The 19,073-nt window shown below is 40.0% G+C and overlaps 1 protein-coding gene and 1 long non-coding RNA gene across 4 annotated transcripts in view; one reads left to right on the top strand and one right to left on the bottom strand.

Annotated features, from left to right (window-relative positions):
- The window catches only part of SLC22A15 (solute carrier family 22 member 15), an 88,173-nt gene extending 87,890 nt beyond the window's left edge, over positions 1-283 (bottom strand). For all 3 annotated transcript variants that reach the window (XM_068540574.1, XM_068540576.1, XM_068540575.1), the window contains exon 1: positions 157-283. In XM_068540574.1, the coding sequence (XP_068396675.1) occupies positions 157-243 (87 nt within the window). In that variant the 5' untranslated portion in view covers positions 244-283. The remainder of the gene's footprint in view (positions 1-156) is intronic.
- On the top strand, positions 87-16,867 carry LOC137762532 (uncharacterized). Its single transcript, XR_011073571.1, has 6 exons — positions 87-186; positions 2,455-2,532; positions 3,333-3,433; positions 5,233-5,478; positions 8,735-8,826; positions 16,796-16,867. It is a non-coding gene; the product is annotated as an uncharacterized lncRNA (long non-coding RNA).
- Positions 16,868-19,073: the final 2,206 nt, after the last annotated feature.

The raw sequence follows: 19,073 nt of genomic DNA, 5'->3' as shown, positions 1-19,073 counted from the left end.
GGGTGAAGGTGGAAGCGGGAGAGGCTCGCCACACCCGGGGGTTTGCATAGGCTCGGCATCCCGGCCGAGCGCTGGGGAGTGGGGAGGGAGGTACGCCTCTCCCGGGGCGGCCAGGAAGCGGGGACGTGGGAGCCATACGAGCGGCGGGTGACTCACCTGCAGCAACACCGCCAGCAGGAAGCACAGGTACATCTGGTAGATGCCCATCTCGCCCACCGCCTGGAACGCCTCCTCCACCTCCATGGCCGGCCGCGCGCTCGGCCCCGGCCTAGCCGCCAGCGGGAGCCCGGTCCCTACCCGCCCTCCCGCCGCCCCCGCTCCGGCGCGGCCCTCCCCGGCCGGCCCGGCGCGCGAGCCCCACGGCGCCCGGCACCGGCTCGGCCCCGCCAGCGAGGAGCCGGGCGCGGCGTGGCAGCGCGGGCGGGGCGGCGGGAGGTGCGTCTGCGCGGGCGGGGCCGGGGGCCGGGGGCCCGCGCGGGCTTGCGTGTCCGGGGCGGGATGCCAGGCACCCGGGCCGCTGGGCTTCCTGTTAAAGATTTTTTTCTGAGAGGGATGGGTTTCTGCGCCGCTTAAAGCGAGAGGAAAGAGGAAGTGGGAAGTGGGCTCGGGCGTCGGCATCCTCTCTGATGGAGAAATACGGGAAGGGCAGCGGCGTCTAAGCCACAGCCACTGCTTCGGGGGCGGGGGACGCGATGACTGTTGGGAGACCCGGTGACTGCTAGCATAATCTGTCCTTTTGTACAAATCAGTTAAATGTGGGAAGTGGGAATGGGTTCTAGATCCTTCGGAGAAGAGTGCTGTTCAACATTTCTTTCCATCCTGCTCTGTGCTAGCTATGTGGTCAGGCAACCACATTCTTGCAAAACCCTGAGATACATTTGGTTATAGAAGTATGCATGAGGTACGAAAGAAATACAGAAGATGAAAGATTAATTTGTGGGACAGGACGTGATGGCTGCCAAAGTGTTTGAAGGATAAACAGCAGTTTGAAGGGCTGGAAATGGAGAAAGATGCAGCAGGGCCTAGGGACGCTGGTCACTTGCCTTAAGCCTCCTCATTTCTCCACCTCCTTAGATTGGTTTTAACAGCTGCATAGTAGTCCATCGTCCAGGCCAGGGCACTCAAAACAATATTGAACAGAAGAGGTAACCAGCTAATGCTTTATCTAGACTTTTATGTCTAAGAGAGTGAGATAGGTCTATAATTTCCTTGTTACTGTTCTTGTCTGGATTTGACTGTGAGATTATAGTAGCTTAGTAACATGAGTTGGAAGTGTTTAGTAAAAACTCTTCTTTAAACCATGTGCACTTGGTTTGTTTTGCAGGGAGAGCCTCTTTATTACAGAGATAGAGACATAGAGAGATTTATGTCACTTATTTTTATGGCTTTTTGTTCTTGAATTACTTTTAGTTTTTTTTCTAGAAGTGTTACTATTTTATCTAGTTTTTCTATTGTTTTTGGAATAAACTTGTTCACTTTGTTCTCTTGGGGTTTTTAAAATCATGATCTAGCTGTATTTAGGCCCCATTTTTTTATTCTGAATATTATTCATTTTTATTGTCCCATTCTTATCAGTCTTGCCAGAAGCTTGTCTACTTTATTATTTTTTGAAGAAACCAGTTTTTATTTTGTGATTTTTCTTTCTTTATGTCTTTGTTTTCTATTTTATGGAATATATGAACAATTTTCTTTCTTTACTTATTTTTGCTAGTATGTAATCCTTTTACTGCCTACATGACTTGAAAGTTTAGCTTTTTGCTTTCAATTTTCCTTTTATAAGAATAATTATACATAAGACTATGCATTTCTCTCTAGGTACTACTTTGCTCTATTCCACAAGTTTTGTCATGTGGTACTTTCATTGTCTTTAGTTGTAAATATTCCATGACATTGTAATGTCCTCTCTACCCAATGAGCTATTTGTTTATTTTTTTTAAGTTTCCAACTAAAGGTTGTTGCTATTTTTTAACCATCTTTTTATTGTTGATTACTAATTTAAATGCTTTGTGAACATAGATGATATTAAATCTTGGAAATTGAATTTTCTTGTGACCTAGTATGTGGTCATTTTAGAAAAGTGTACTGAATGTATTGAAAATACTCTCCATTTGTTTGGGTGCAAGGTTCTTTATATATTAGATCAACCTTGTTAATTTTATTAAAGTAGTCTGTATTACTACTAAATTTTACTTTGCTGAATGCATCAGTTTTTAGTAAACGCATCAAAATCTTCCAAAATGATTATCATTTTCGAGTTTTTATCAAGTTCTTTTTTTATTTGTGAAAGTTTATGAAAGTACCAATTGTATCATTCCTTTTATGGTGATAAAATACCTTTTTTTCTCTTAATGCTTTTTGTCTTACTTTTTATTTTGTCTAATGTTAACATTGCTGTGTCAGTTTTTTGTTGTTGTTGTTATTTTCCTTGTAATCCCTTTTTTTTCATCCTTTTAGCTTTGTTACATTCTAGACATGTTTATGGAAGGAGGGTTTATTTGTCTATCCAATTTTGTGGTCTCTGCCTTTTAACAGGTGAGTTAAATCCGCTTATACTCATTGTGAATGATATATTTGGAATCATTTCTACTATTTTGTGTTTTATGTTTACCATCTTCTTTCTTTTTACTTCCTGGCCATCTATTGAAGTCTTAAAGCCATTTTTATATGGTCCTTCTTTCTTTCTTCTATTTTTGGGAGCTACACATTGCACTATTATTGTTATTATTATTGTTATTATTATTATTTTAGTAGTTACTCAACGTTTTAACATCCACATAACTGTACACTGTTCTACAATGTTGATAGTTACTTAATATAGTTATTCTCTTTTCAAACTACACAAGATTCCAGAATGCTTTATTGGAGAAAACATAGGAGGACATAAAATGTTATGTTCTGAAAAGCTTTGTTAGGTGACTCAAGAAGTGACTATTGTGGTGCGAAAACATTGATGAACAAGACTAATGTGAAGTGTTTTAACAAAAAACTTTCACTGTTAAGGAAAATTGTCCTACACTTGGAAATAATCAGGAAGCAAGAAGAGGACTGTATGTCCTTTCAATGTAATCATGAAGCATTATTCAACAAGCCCACCCCCAGGATTATTTAATTATTTAATTCAGTAGGAAAATTTACCAGTGTTTGACCTGGCTATTTGCTATGAATTAGAGTCTAGATACTGTGCAGTTACATGTAAATTTGTAGATTTTATTTTTGGTAGAGATGTAAATGATTACGTTTAATAGGAAAGATAATAATCTATTAATTCATTGCCCTGCAGAACATTAACTCATTTTAATATATAATCTAGCAATCTTTTTTTTTCTTCCTAGAAATAACCAGTTCTTCAAACGCTCTTAGAACCAGCTTTACCATCCTACTGCTTCCTTCATCAATTAAAATAAAATCATTGACATGGGTTCATTCTGTATAGGTAAGAGAGTCATATTTTGAACTTTTGAAATTTTCCTTTGATATTATGATGTGTGAGAGTGAAAAAATTATACGTCCATATTTTATGATATATAGCTAAATTAATAAATGAAGTGTTAAGTAGAAATTGGGTTATTTCATCTTACTCACTAAAAGTTTATGTATTTTAAGTGGGTCAGAAACTTATCTACATGTTCCGTGTTAATTCACATTGTGTTGGAACATATAGCCTAAAAGCAGTTGGTTATTGTGAGAACAGAAAATACAACCCTGGGAGTGTCAGAAATGAGGTCTGTGGATTGATAGAGGCCAGGTATGCAGTGCTAAGGGCTTCAACTATTTCCTGCAGGCGATGGGGACCACGGACGTGTTTTTTCAGGTTGAGCGCTGTGATTTTTAAAAGATGATTTGGCAGCAGTGGAAAACGCACATAACACCAGTTGAGACACTGTTGTAAGGGCCCAGGCAGGACCCAGTGAGGGTCTGAGAGCTTAAACCAGGACAGTGGTAATAGGAATTGAGAAGTGAAGTCAAATTTAAGGTAAAATCTGCCAAAATCGACAGTGATTCATTTTGCAGAAGCATACGAGAGAGAAATCATCAATGATTCCTATGTTTCTGGCTTCAACAACTGGGAAAATGGAGGTAGTACTATTAACTGAGGTAGGGAACACAGAAGGTAGAGTAGGTTGTGGTGGTAGGTTGAAGGGCCTGAGACAGGAATGGTGGGGCCTAGAGGCATTGCTCTTTTAAATGGTCGTTGCCCCTTTAAGATCCTGCCCTTCCCCCCCACCTTAACCCACCCAGGCCCCTGCTGGATTTCCTTGCCCTCATTTACAGTCCGTGCCAGAGCTTCTGAGCATGCGCTGAAGGAAGAGCAGGACTAATTAAAGCTCTCCTGAGGCTCAAGATACTGCGTCTGTGGCTCTTAGCAAAGAGTTCCATTTTGAGAGCATATTTTCCCCATCTGACCGTTCTTTACTCATTTTTCTTTTTCTTAAGTCCTTTCCTACTATAATTTTATAGTACCTGTATTTCTTTTTATAACTCAGAAGTAATGAACATCTGGGGTTTTTGTTTTTTTTTTTTATAAATTTATTTATTTATTTTTGGCTGTGTTGGGTCTTCGTTTCTGTGCGAGGGCTTTCTCTAGTTGTGGCAAGTGGGGGCCACTCTTCATCGCGGTGCGCGGGCCTCTCACTATCACGGCCTCTCTTTTTGCTGGGCACAGGCTCCAGACGCGCAGGCTCAGTAGTTGTGGCTCACGGGCCTAGTTGCTCCGCGGCATGTGAGATCTTCCCAGACCAGGGCTCAGAACCCGTGTCCCCTGCATTGGCAGGCAGATTCTCAACCACTGCGCCACCAGGGAAGCCCCTGGGGGTTTTTTTTTTTAATAATAAACAATGAAAATAATGTTTAAAATAGTGTGTCTATCAAATATACACTTGTTGGGATATGAGAGGAAGAAAGGTTAACTTTATCTGGTGAATTACATAAAGCCTTGAAGCAAATATACTTAATTATTGTCATCTTTCTTTTATTGTAAAACCTCCACACCTAACCACAGTGTCATGCCTTTTGCTTCACTGGTAATTTGGTGTCCCTGAAGGCTACTGAAATTTGGTATGCAAGATAATAGAATTCATGTGTGTTAAGTGTTGTTTCAAATCCTTGGAAATCAGTGTTGTATACCAGCCAAAATGTACCCAGAGTTAGTCTTTTTAAAAAAATCTAAAGAACATTTTTCCTTCTGCATAAACCTTCATGCTGAGATAACTCTTTATTGTTAATGTGTCACAGCAACACGCCTTAATAAAGACAGCCAAAGTCCAAATACCTCTGTCAACATTAAGTTGATATAAACACAGCAAATGTGATGGGAGTGACCAGATCACAAGGAAGCCAGATTTTGAGGACAGATGTCTGGGAGGAAGGAGCAAGAAGACAAAGGGAGGAAAAGCAAAAAGAACGTGGAATTAGCGGTGAGATGGACGTGTCTCCGTGTTCTGGCCTCCCAAACCAACAACTATCATTCAAAAACCGTCTGTAAGTGGGTGAAAGCATATACTAAAATAGATCTAAATCTAATATGGAGGAATTGGCCATTTCCATGTCTCAAACCTTAGCAATAAAAGAGTAGGAATAGAGTTAGGTCTAAAGTTCTATTTTTAGGTTACAGCAGAAAGAGATGAAATATGAGGGAAATTAGCCATTAATTATGTTTGAATTTAGATCATAGAGTGTTTTGCTTGCTGAGAGTCCAGTTTTACATGCTGTCCCAAGAGGCACTGAGCTTAGAGAATAGGACATTCATTTAATTCAACAGATTCATTCCTGAGTGCCCAACTTTAATGAAAATGTCAGGGTTGTTGCTGTTACTGCCGCTATGCTGCTGTTATTTCTTAACGCAGGGAAGTTCTACAACTAGGAAATACAGACTGAAATGATGAATTTACCATACTCGTGGACGTCTATCATTTGAGGCTATAATTCAGTAGGATGGATAAAAATTTGCCAAATGCCCCAAAGTTCCCCAGGATTAAAATCAGGGTGCTATTGGAATTGCCTGAACCACTTGAGTTGGTTAAGTATTGCGCAAACATGATGATAACCTGCATATCAAGAGTCTTAACCCCAACCGGGCTTTCTAAATTAAAACCAGCAATTTACATTGCCTTCAGAAAGTAGGAAGCCAAAGTAGATTTCAGAGAATCAAGTTTGATCCACTGGATCTACTCAGTCTCAGAAAGGAGAAGTCACCAATCCCGAAACCATTCTGAAAATCGTTATGTACGAGAATTCATTCAACAGATGCGTCCTGGGCAACCACTCTGTCCTGGGCATATTATTCTAGGTGTGAGGAATACAGGGTTAAACCAGCAAAGCCTCTCCTCTCGCTAGTGGCGCTTGCCTTCCAGTGAAGACTTTCTTCTTGGCTGCAGTACTGGATGGGGTGGTAGGGGTGAGAGCAAGGAAGAGGAAGAGGAGGAGGAGTTGTTGACTCTGGAAATTGCACACTTGCTCTACTATCTGATCATGAAATGGGCTCCAAATTAAAACAACAATGTGACTAAGTAGATTAGAAAGAAGGATGGTATCCATTATGTCTTCTTCAGTCTAAAGGCTCTTGTCCCTGTGTTTATCTGCCTTAAGAAGAATTAGCCAGATCTTGTTATCTCCCTATAGTAGTGAAAGTCACTTAGTAGAAAGTTACATGAGCGCACAAATTCACATGATTTTCAGAACCAAGTTAATCCTTAATTTACTGGCATCCAGCTATTTGAGCCAGAAGATCATATTGCATCTTAAATGATATAAACTCATCTTCATCGGTTTTCATATGAATGAGAAGAGTATCTTATTCTCAGCCAAACAGCAAATCAAATCCTCCTGTCAATTATCTGTTTCAGTGCAAGATTTTGAATAGTCTCAGTTTTATTTGCCCCTCCTACCAAGCCTGAAATTCTTCTTTCACCTTTTTTTAATAAAGACATTTTTTAATTGAATTATAGTTGATTTACAATCTTACATTAGTTTCAGGTGTACAGCAAAATGATTTAGTTATACATATATATGTATATATATATGTATACTTTTTCAGATTCTTTTCCATTATAGGTTATTACAAGATATTGAATATAGTTCCCTGGGCTATACAGTAGGTTGTTGTTGTTTATCTATTTTATATTTAGTAGTGTGTATCTGTTAATCTCAAATTCCTAAGGTATCCCTCCCCAACTCCTTTTCTACTTTGGTAACCATACATTTGTTTTCTATGTCTGTGAGTCTTATTCTGTTTTGTAAATAAGTTCATTTGTGTCATATTTTAGATTCCACATATAAGCAATATCATATGGTATTTGTCTTTCTGTGCCTGACTTACTTCACTTAGTATGATAATCTCTAGGTCCATCCATGTTGCTGCAAATGGCAGTATTTCATTCATTTTCCTTCACCTTTTTTTGTCACCGGACCTTGTGCAAACCCAATGAAGTTAATGTTTTTTTTAAAAATGTATTTTATTTATTTATTTTTGGCTGCACTGGGTCTTCGTTGCTGTGCGTGGGCTTTCTCTAGTTGCGGCGAGCGGGGGCTACTCTTCGTTGCAGTGCGCGGGCTACTCTTCATTGCAGTGCGCGAGCTTCTCATTGCAGTGGCTTCTCTTGTTGCGGAGCACGGGCTCTAGGCGTGCAGGCTTCAGTAGTTGTGGCATGCAGGCTCAGTAGTAGTGGCTCACGGGCTCTAGAGCACAGGCTCAGTAGTTGTGACGCACAGGCTTGTTTGCTTCACATCGTGTGGGATTTTCCCCGACCAGGGCTTGAACCTGTGTCCCCTGCACTGGCAGGCGGATTCTTAACCACTGTGCCACCAGGAAGCCCGAAGTTAATGGTTTTTCCTCAGGACAATGAGGGTACTGGAGAGGGTGCACTCATACACACACACATTTTGAATGCCATTTTTTAGAAATCACTGAGCCCACCCACCCCCACATTATAAAAATGTTAAATTTAGGCTATGGGAGGTTAGATGATAGGTTTAAGATGATTCAGGGACATACCGAAAGTCACATAATTAGCACAGCAGTAACTAAAACCGAGTTCTCAAAAGTTTGTGAGTTGTTTTTTTGCTTTTGTTTTGCTTTGTTTGTTTGCTTTTACTAACAGATTCCACTCTCTGGTATAGGCCCCATCTCTGAACCATTTTTTCTTGTCTGGAAATATTAATATAGAACAATATTATCTTTGTAACACATTTACACTCTGATTCCTTTGTAAACAGAGTAAATGTGTCCCCAGATCCACGATTTTAAGGTTGGGACTTTAGCTCAGTAGGGGCCCTCCCTCCCTAATAAGTCAGCGACATGACTGCAATCGCAAACACGTGCTGAAGCCTTTCTCATCTGTTGTGTTTGAAGCCAGAGAATGGAATAGCACTGTAGCTTTCCTTTGTGGATTATTCCTTACTCAACAGCCATTCTGCTTTCGACCTGAAAAACTGGGCCACAGAGATCTTGCAGCATCAGGCTTCTTTCTTATTGGGCTGTGAAAGTCTAGCATATGGCTAATTACAATTTACACCTCCTTAAGTGCTCCAACAATCCGCTAAAGGATGTTTTGTCTCTTTGGTTTAGTGTTCAGAGCACTTTTTGCAGACAAAGCAGGAAACAGCTCCTTTGGAGGTGCTTTTTCATTTCAGATGATGATGGAAGATGGTGATCTTCTGTCTGGGTTCTTAATGATGTATTCTCAGCCTGGTCTGTTATATGACGGTGTTCCTAATGGTGTGTCATTGCCATTTACAGCATCCTGGTGACCAGCTTGCCGTTTCCTCACCATCTTCTTCCCATGGTCAAGCCATGAGACAGGTCCATCGAGGATAAAGTGAAGAACTAAAGTAAGTGAAAGAAGATGAGATCTTAGGAGCGAAATGTCCATGGCATAAAATAAATTAATATAACTGACAATAAAGGTATTTGACCCAAGATACCTGAGTCATTTTGTGTTTACGTTTTTATTTTTGTCATTGCTCCTTTCAACTGTGTATGCGTTTATGAGATAAATACATGCTCTGTTGCAAGGAGATGGGTGCTTCTTGAAATAACATATAATGGAAAGTTATAGCTTCAGACTAAAAATTTAGTTTTTGTTTGTTGGATGTCAAAATACAAGCTGATAACGAGAAATCACTTAAGCAGAGAAGTTTTCCATTCCGTGAAGTGGTTTGCGCAGGGAGCAGATGTGCTGATGGAGATGTTTTATTTGAAGCTGGAGGTGGAGGTAAGGATGGATTTAGTCCTGGGGCTCTCTTCTGGCCCCGCCAACAGGTGACCAGCTGGCACCAAATATAAGCATGACAGCTTGGTGCACTCAACTGAGACCCACATTTCTGTTTTCCTTCATCCAGGGAATAGCTAGAAACACAACTTCTAATTCCCTTACTGGCATGGGGCTGTGCAGAAATAAATAAGTTTTCAGTTAAACGAGTGTAAATAAAAAGATGTCCTATCATTTATAATTTTAAAGTTTAAGGTTTGTAGTAGTGCTTTAGAACTAAAGTGATCTATGAACTAAAGTAATGTGAGCTCCCATGAGTTCTTGACCGTATGAACAATCTTGGAAAAGCTGATAATATGGGAGATTTCAAATTTGAAAATTCAGCTTTGAGATCAATGTTTATGGGATGAATATCCTTAGGGGAAACCTATACCTCCTTAATGGGGATGCAGAGCTAGGTGAGAAGATCTGGTCTTTCTCCTATTACCTTAAATTGCTGATGTGCCCAAGACTCAACATAGCTCTGATAAAGATGCTCACAAATATACCAGATGACCTCCTGAACTTTAGTGTTTTCCTTTTAACTAATATTTCTTTTAACTTTAAGTATACCTTTAAAAGTACTCTTAAAGCTCCCAAAGGATGGTTAAAAGAGAATGTGGCCAGCATTTATGACAGTTCTGCCACAATAAGGCTCAGGACTGTTAGACCTTAGGTCAGAGGGACCAATAGGCAGGTGGACCCGAGACACCAGCCTGTTCAGGAGAACACACAACCTGGTCATCCCTGCAGCTCTAGTTTCTGCTCTGTGCTCAGAGACCAGGAAGTCTTGTACTTTCTACAAACAATGTCAATTCAGGGCAAAAGTGCATCTGGAATTCTATCACAATCACACCTCCCTCCCTCCTTCCCCAGCACCTATCAAGGTCACTTTAAACTTTCTTTAAAAATTACATATGATATGGTCCCCAAGGCAATTTTAAAATACTTCCATACGGGCTTCCCTGGTGGCGCAGTGGTTGAGAATCTGCCTGCCAATGCAGGGGACACGGGTTCGAGCCCTGGTCTGGGAAGATCCCACATGCCGCGGAGCAACTGGGCCCGTGAGCCACAATTACTGAGCCTGCGCGTCTGAAGCCTGTGCTCCGCAAGAAGAGAGGCCGCGATAGTGAGAGGCCTGCGCACCGCGATGAAGAGTGGCCCCCGCTTGCCACAACTGGAGAAAGCCCTCGCACAGAAACGAAGACCCAACACAGCCATAAATTAAAAAAAAAAAAAAATTTTTTTTGAAATACTTCCATACAAGGAAACAAAAGTACAAAGTTATAGGAAAAAAAATCTTTTGCAGAAAAGAGGCTGCAGGGTGGGTTATAGTTTTTTTGTTGGTGGGGGGGTGGTGCTTACTGAAAAAGAAATCTTGATATGATTGCTTATATTTTCTTTTTTATATCTTCACTTCTCATTGTAGTCATATTTTCCCCAATACATGGCCAAATTTCTAATAACTATTTTGAAGTCTTTGTCTGCTAATCTGCTCATTCTCTTATCTCTTCCTTTCTGGGTTTGTTTCTATTGATTGATTTTTCTCCTGGTTATAAGTCCCAATTTCTTGCTTCTTATATATAGTGATTTTTAATTTGGGGGGGAGATTTTAAAAATGGAAGTATAGTTGATTTACAATGTTTCAGGTGTACAGCAAAGTGATTCAGTTATATGTATATATGTTATACGTATATGTATATATTCTTTTTCATATTCTTTTCAACTATAGGTTATTATAAGATATGGGCTGTAGTTCCCTGTGCTATACAGTAGGTCCTTGTTGTTTATCTATTTTATATATAGTAGTGTGTATCTGTTAATCCCAAATTCCCAGTTTATCGCTCCCCACCCCTTTCCCTTTTGGTAACAATGAGTTTGTTTTCTATGTCTGTGAGTCTATTTCTGTTTTGTAAATAAGTTCATTTGTATCATTTTCTTTAGATTTCACATATAAGTGATATCATATGGTATTTGTCTTTGTCTGACTTACTTCACTTAGTATGATAATGTCTAGGTCCATCCATGTTGCTGCAAATGGCATTATTTCATTCATTTTTATGGCTGAGTAGTATTCCACTATATATATATATATTCCATTATATATATATATATATTCCATTATATATATATACACATATATACCACTTCTTCTTTATCCAGTCATCTGTTGATGGACACTTAAGTTGCTTCCACGTCTTGGCAATTGTAAACAGTGCTGCAATGAACATTGGGGTGCGTGTAAATGATTTTTTATTGGATTCTATAAATTGTGAAGTTTTGTTATTGACCACTGGATGTTGTTGTCTTAGTTAAAGCATGTTAGCCTTTGTCCTAGCAGGCAGTTTATTTATTTGTGCATTAGCTTGACCTTTTGAAACTTTCTCTTAAGCTTTGTTGGGGTGGGTTTGGAGCAGCCCCTACTGCAGGGCTAATTTAGGCCTCCTGCAAGGGCATGACTCTTCTGAAGTGTCTAGTGACTGCCCCACATGTTCATGGTAGACTCTTCACACCAATTTGGCTTTTGCCTTTTCCATACCTTAGAATCACTCTTTCTGGGATCACCAAGGACTTTTTAGTCCAGAGGATACTTTTCAGTTTTCATGTTACTTGACTGAACAACAGTAGCATTTAATATTGTTCACCACTCCCACCTTTAAAGACTTTCTTCTTGAGACTTTTGTTTCATGCCATTCTTCTTCTTTTCCTCTTACCTCCATGGATATTTTGCCAGTTCTCCTTCTACCCAATCTTTGGATATTCCTCAGACTTTTTCCAAAGCTCTGTTCTTATTTTACTCCACACTCTTTCTCTCTCTGCAGGGGATCTCATGCTGTCCCAGAGCGTCCACTACCTTCTATTTTACACTGAAAAAACCGTGTGTGTGTGTGTGTGTGTGTGTGTATTTTCTCAACCCCAAATGTTTTCCAAGCTTCAGACTCCCCCATTACCAATCACTTCTTCAATATCTCATCTTGAATATTTCAAACACATCATGTTCTAAAGTGACCACATGATTCCAGCCCACTGCCCTGCACCTGCTCCTCTCCCAAGGTTCCTGTCTCGTTGAAAGGCACCATCCAGTTTCTAATGCAAAAAAATCTACGAGTCATTCTTGACACTTCACTCTCAGTGTATATGAATCTTCAAATACAATCATTTTTTCCTTCTAAATATCTCTCGAATCTGTCCCCAAGATCCAACAAGAAACTATTGGTCCTACATACCAAGCATGATTCTAGAGCGGAAGAGAGATATGTGACCAAGGATGTGTCAGTGGATTTCAGAGTAGAACACAATCAAGGAGACAAGATTGTTCCCCCGACACCCACTTTGTACAAGATCTCAGCATACCTTCTTCCCCAAATTCAGATACATACCAAGGAAGAAGTGGAGAGACACCCCCCAGCAAATTGACCAAAGTCAAATTTACAAATTCCAGAAGAATGTGGCTTGAGACTGAAATTAATTTCACTTATATAAAAAATAATACTCTACTTCTTTGCAAAGGCATACAAATCATACTCAATATCTGACCAACATAATTGATAAAGACTTGATATTTAATCTAAATTGTAAATAAATGTAAATGAAAAGATTAAGTAGGCTCTGCAATTAGGAAATCTTCATCCTCATCCAAGCCACCATCATTTCCTGCCTGAAGGCCAGCAATCGCCTTCTGAATGTTCTTTCATTTTCACTCTTATTTACCTCCAGTCCCACTCTCTACACCAAAACATGGGTGATCTTTTTGAAATGCAAACTTGAGCCTATAACTCCTCTGCTTATGACCCATTAACAGCTTCTCTTTGTTTTTAGAGTAGAGTCCAAATTCATTTACCAGGGCCTCCAAGGTTACCCATGCAGTCCTCTCTTTTCCATCCTCACTTTCAGTCTCTTCGCACTGGACTTCTCTCAGCTGTTCTAGTGTGCTAATTCCATAGGACTCCAGACAGACCAGGAGTACTCCTCTTCAGTTCCTCGCTACACACACACTGACCTGGCCAACTCCTATTCATCCTTCAGTTTCCTGTTTAAGTGCCACTTCCTCCCTGAAGCCTTCTTCCCTTTGCCCAGACCAGTCTGGGGCCTGCTGTGAGCCACTCTCATTTGCTCCCTATGATTTTCCCTCATAGCACTTTACTACCACTGTGCTCCGTGAGAGCAGGGCCAGGCTCTCTCCTATCCTTCATACCCGTGTAGTACCCCAAACGGGGCTGTCTGGCACAAGAGGACATGCGGTAAATGTTGAATCAACGAAAGGAGTCCAGGAAACTAATTCCCACCAAAGTGTTAACTGATAATGGTTTAAAATGCTTCCTGGAGGGTGGAAGATATTCAGATAAAATTTCCAAACTTAAAGGAATGCATCTCTACTGGTAAGGCTTCAATTACTGGCATATTTCTTAGCTAGAGGCTTTCCAGCCCCTGATACTTCCAGGCTGTTCACCAGGAGAAAAGGGACCAGCGATGTCTGCCATTACCCTTGAATCTCTAGGTCATCTGTCCCCTGCCTACCTAACTTCATCTGTGCTCTTGTCCTCCCTTCCTGCTGTGCTCTGCCCAAATGGGTTTGTTTGCATCTCTGACACACACTAAGCTCTTGCCCCACCTGGGTCCTTGGGTGCTGTCTCTCCATGTGGGATGCTCTCTTCCCCCCACCCTGCTCTTTACAAGACAAAATGCCATTTCCTAAGACAGGCCAGCTCTGTTATTCTCTGGCACTGTACTCTCTTTATCTCTGTCACAGCATTTAACCACAGTTGGTCCTTTTATGTATTTATATGTTTACTTGCTGTAGTGCATCTCCTTTACTAATCCATAAATGAAGGCAGGGACCACATCTACCTTGTTCCCTGCTGTTCTGCCAGGATCTAACATAGTGCCTAGGGCATAGTTGGTACTCAATATGTATTTGTTGAATAAATGAATTAATATTTATTATAAACCATGAGCTGGTAGTTACATTTATTATTATACCATAGATGATTTCACAAGGAAAATTGGAATGTTTCTGTTAACATTATAGAGGTTTGGCAAGTCAGACACAAAAGTACATCTGAAGTTGCATCTGGATGGGTTGCTAATCTTGGGGTGGAGGATATTGGGAGAGGGAGGGCAAGGAAGGACAAGGGGATGGAGAATCCAAGGCTAGAGAGTGGGATAAAAGCTAAGGAAAGATGAGAGGGCAAATGCCATTTAGAGCACTTTACCCTTTGACCTGTGTTCTCCCAAGACCTTTATCTTAGAGATTTCTATTTTCCATGCTTTAAGCCTATAAAAACTAATGTGATTGAAGGGAAAAAATTCAGCCTCTAGGTTAATTTTGTGAAGTCACTGGGGTCCTGTATTAGGGTCCTATTGCTGCCATTACACATTGCCACAAATGTAGTGGCTGAATACAATAGAAGTTTACTCTCTTACAGTTCTGGAGGCCATAGTCTGCAATGAGTCTAATGGTACTAAAATCAAGGTGTTGGCAGGGCTTGTTCCTTCTTGAGGCTCCAGGGGAGAATCTATTCCCTGCCCCTTCCAGCTTCTGGCAGCTGCTGACATTCCTTGGCTTGTGTTACATCACTCAGGTCTCTGCTTCGTGGTCTGTAGTCTTCGTGCCTTCTCTTCTGTAGTCAAATCTCCCTCTACTTTTCTCTTGTAAGGACACTTGTGACTACATTTAGGGCCTCCCTGGATAATCCAGGATAATCTCCCTCTGTCAGGATCCTTACTTAATCACACCTGCAAAGTCCCTTTGGCAATATAAGGTCACATTTCCAGCCTCCAGGGATTAGGATGTTTGTATCTTTGAGTGCCATTCCTCAGCCTATCATGGGTCCATTTCAAATTTGAATGTCTATCATATTGTCTCTTTAAAAAAGCAAGTGCTGTATTTGTTTGTTTTGGGTTTGGTTTATTTTTAGAACTCTAACAGGCTCTTCATAATTGTTCTTTTCTTCAGAGCTCTAGCAATTTTCAGTGCTAACCAAACTTCAGCTCTAAATGTAGTGCCTCTCATTTCTCACAGACCAAAACTTTGTTTTTATAAAAAAGAGAAAGTATATCCTAAACCAACAAAACACTTCAGTTTTGTTTTATGTCAGACATTTTTTTTTTAAGTTTCTTTTTTTTTTTTTTAATTAATTAATTAATTTATTTATTTTTGGCTGTGTTGGGTCTTCGTTTCTGTGCGAGGGCTTTCTCTAGTTGTGGCGAGCGGGGGCCATTCTTCATCGCGGTGCACGGGCCTCTCACTATCGCGGCCTCTCTTGTTGCGGAGCATAGGCTCCAGACGCACAGGCTCAGTAGTTGTGGCTCACGGGCCCAGTTGCTCCGCGGCATGTGGGATCTTCCCAGACCAGGGCTCGAACCTATGTGCCCTGCATTGGCAGGCAGATTCTCAACCACTGCACCACCAGGGAAGCCAGGCATTTCTTTTGAAAGGCATCTCCAGTGAGACTAAAATAAATATTTATCTGATTAAAGGTTTGTTTTAGAGATGACAAAAAATAAAACTTCCAGAGATTTCTGTTAGGCAAAGTCCTGAGCAGCATAGGTTTTAGTATGTTTCTGCTTTTAACAGATCTAATCCCACCTACTTAGAAAGTAGAAATTCACTGTACAGAGTTTTTTGCTTTTTTGCTTTGATATCACAGAAGTGGTGCTTGAAAATCAACTTAAATGGAATTTGCCCTTTAGACCCTTATCTCATAACCCTGAAAACCTGCTAAATGACATATCCTCAGGTTAAGTCAGATTTCTGATGCAAATGTTTTTAATGACCACTCCCTGAAGGCACATAATTTGAGAGCCGGAGTGAAGAGCCTGGAGCTGCTCTTTGATGGAGACCTCAGTTTCCGGCCAGGACCATGCAGGGAGGAAGCTATTCCTGGAAAGAACCCCAGCCTTCTCAGCTCAGTTGCCATGGACATGAATGAGTTACTTCCAGCCCAGTGCTGTCCAAATAGAAATATAACACAAGCATTATAATTAAATATGTAATTAACATTTTTCTAGTAGGCACGTTAAAAACAGCAAAAAAGAATAAGTGAAATTAATTTTAATGATACACTTTACTTAGCCCAATATATCCAAAATGTTATTTCAACACGAATCAATAAAATAAATAATTATTGAGAGATTTTACATTCTTTTAAATTTTTTTTTCATATTAAATCTTGATTCTGGTGTATATTTTACACCTCCAGCGCATCTCAGTTTGGACCAGCCCTATTTCGAGGGCTCAGAAGCCAATGTGGCTAGCAGCTATTGTGTGGGTTACGTAGCCTTTTTGGATGACTAACAAAACTTTACTTAGTCAATTGTGGTTCTTCGCCATCACAGATGCACACTTTTACTTCTTTATATACTTTCTGGTTTTGTGGTATTTTTGCTTATTAGTTTTCTTGTAAGCTGTAAATCTTTGTTTTTAAAGGATTTTTTAAAATCTTTGTTTTTCTTCAATGGGAAACAAGAACTTTCTCTTAAGGGATGAGAGTTGGAGGATAACCTGTGTACTAAAAATGAGATTAAATGATTTTTATTCCCCTGGTTAGCTTCACAGATGCTCTCTGAGCCCTTCAAAAAGATCTCCTCCAAGTCCTTGGCTGGAAAGGCGCACATGGGAGATGGTGATGGAACCATATCACAGCTGCCCTAGCAAAGCCCACATGCCTCCCAGGACAGAAATAACACCTTCTCAACACAAGGTCAGGGACAGATTTTGGAATAAACTTGTTTTCTTATATCTGGGATTCCTCAGTCTCTGCCTAAGGAAAGAGTCTTGAGCTGAGACTCAGAACACCTGGCTTTCTTAGCTACTTGGGAGACCTTGGGTAACTTATTTAAATTCTGTGTGCCTCAGGGCACTCATTAGTAAAATGATGAAGTCAGAATAGATCAGTGGTTTTCCAATACTAAGCAGTGAACTCGTTTTCCAAACAAAACTTTACAAATCCTGATACTTTAAACAGATCCAAGTGGAGCTGCTCTGATAGCAGTCAGGGCAGGGAGTTGTAGGAGATGGGGGTACAAACAGGAGCAGGGTAGACCAGGGCCCCAGTGCCTCAACCTTCCTTTTGTATCTGAGGCACAGTTTGAAAACCTGAATAGATGGTCTCCACTGTAGCTTTCAGCATTAAATGTTCTAATTCTCTGTTATTCTCCATTGTACTCTATCAGCCAGTGCTCTCAATAAACAAGCTATAGACCAAGAACAAAGTAGGTGGAAGATCATTCCCAGGAGGTTCAAGGCTGGCTCAGGGCTTGCATATGTTCTAAGTACTTTTCCTTTGGAACCCCACTACCCTACCCCATAGCATATCAAACATGTAATTTTCTTTTGGTATTTGAGAGACAATTTTTTTCAGATCTCAAACATTTCTGAAAGTCCTTTAAAAACTCAGTCTGAAGGTACCATGCCTTCAGTACCTGATGGATAAATAGCCCAGGGGAAGGTATCTCAGTGTCATGTCTCCACGGGTCCAATTTCTTTATTTCCAGTGATGGAACGTGATGGAGCAGAACTGGCCAATGTGCAAAACTGTCCGTTTCCTTCAGCAACTCTTTTTTTAACCCCAAATAATTCCTATCTTGCAGTTAGAATATAAAAAGAGCTAGTCTAAGGTATCAAAACCATGAGCAAATGAATGAAGGGAAATAAGAGCTATGGAAAAATTGCAGTAGAACTGAAGCTCAGTAAATATTAAAATATCTGATCTGAACCTGAGTATTTCAGGGTATGTGACCATTGACATAATAAATAATGTCTGACTTTGATATTACTGAGTGAAAAAAAATACCTAATTTTAGAACAAATAATATAATTATTAGACAATGAACTTGTTTTGTTTTTCTAATCTGACTGCCTGTTAGAATATTATTAAGTGTAGGCAACATTTTATTTTGTGGCGTTGTCAGAGAATGAGATACTCCACTTGAACAAAAAGCAAATTAACCCTTTTCTTAAACCCATATAGATCCTGCATTTAACTAAGCCCTGTGGTGCTTTCTTGATATTTTTACTGAAGGTCACTTCCTTTAAAGCAGTCACTGCTTGATGATCACAAGGTGAGGCATGGGAGGAAGTTTCCTTTTCCTGACAAGATGGCAAACTTTGTTTTGTCCCTCAATCCCAGCTCTAGGTATGCCAAAGAAGTGAAAGAGAGGTTAATGGACTGGCCAAACTATACAAACAAACAATAAAATCAAGAGAGAAACAAAACAAACAAAATAACTAAGAGAAAAAAATAATCATAAGCAAAGGTCTTAATAATTTAGGGAAATAACTGGAAGAATAAAAATAGGATGTGTAACTTTTTGACTCATTATGATGTTCTCCATCTCTGCTGAAATTCCCTCATGCCTCTTGTCCTCCTTTTCCATTAGATCCTTCAGCCTATGCATCATAGTTATTTAAAGTCCCTGTCTGATAATTGGAATATCTGGATCAGATTCTTTGATTGCTTTATGTCTTGGCACTGTTTTTTTTACCCTTGATTTTTGTATGTCCTCTAATTTTTTTCTTTTTAGTTCTATGACTTTTTTTAAATTAAAAAGAAATTTTAATACAGTTTTTTAAAGTTACTTTCCTACAGTTATTACAAAATACTGGCTATTACAAAATATTGACTATATTCTCCATGTTGTACAATACATCCTTGAGCCTATCTTACACCCAACAGTTTGTACCTCTTACTCCCCCACCCCTATATTGCCCCTCCCTCCCTACTGGTTACCACTAGTTTGTTCTCTATATCTGTGAGTCTGCTTCTTTTATGTAATATCCACTAGTTTGTTGTATTTGTTAGATTTCACATATCAGTGATATCATAC

Source organism: Eschrichtius robustus, chromosome 3 (assembly GCF_028021215.1).
Source record: "Eschrichtius robustus isolate mEscRob2 chromosome 3, mEscRob2.pri, whole genome shotgun sequence".
NCBI lineage: Eukaryota > Metazoa > Chordata > Mammalia > Artiodactyla > Eschrichtiidae > Eschrichtius > Eschrichtius robustus.
This window is presented reverse-complemented; position numbering and strand designations above follow the sequence as displayed.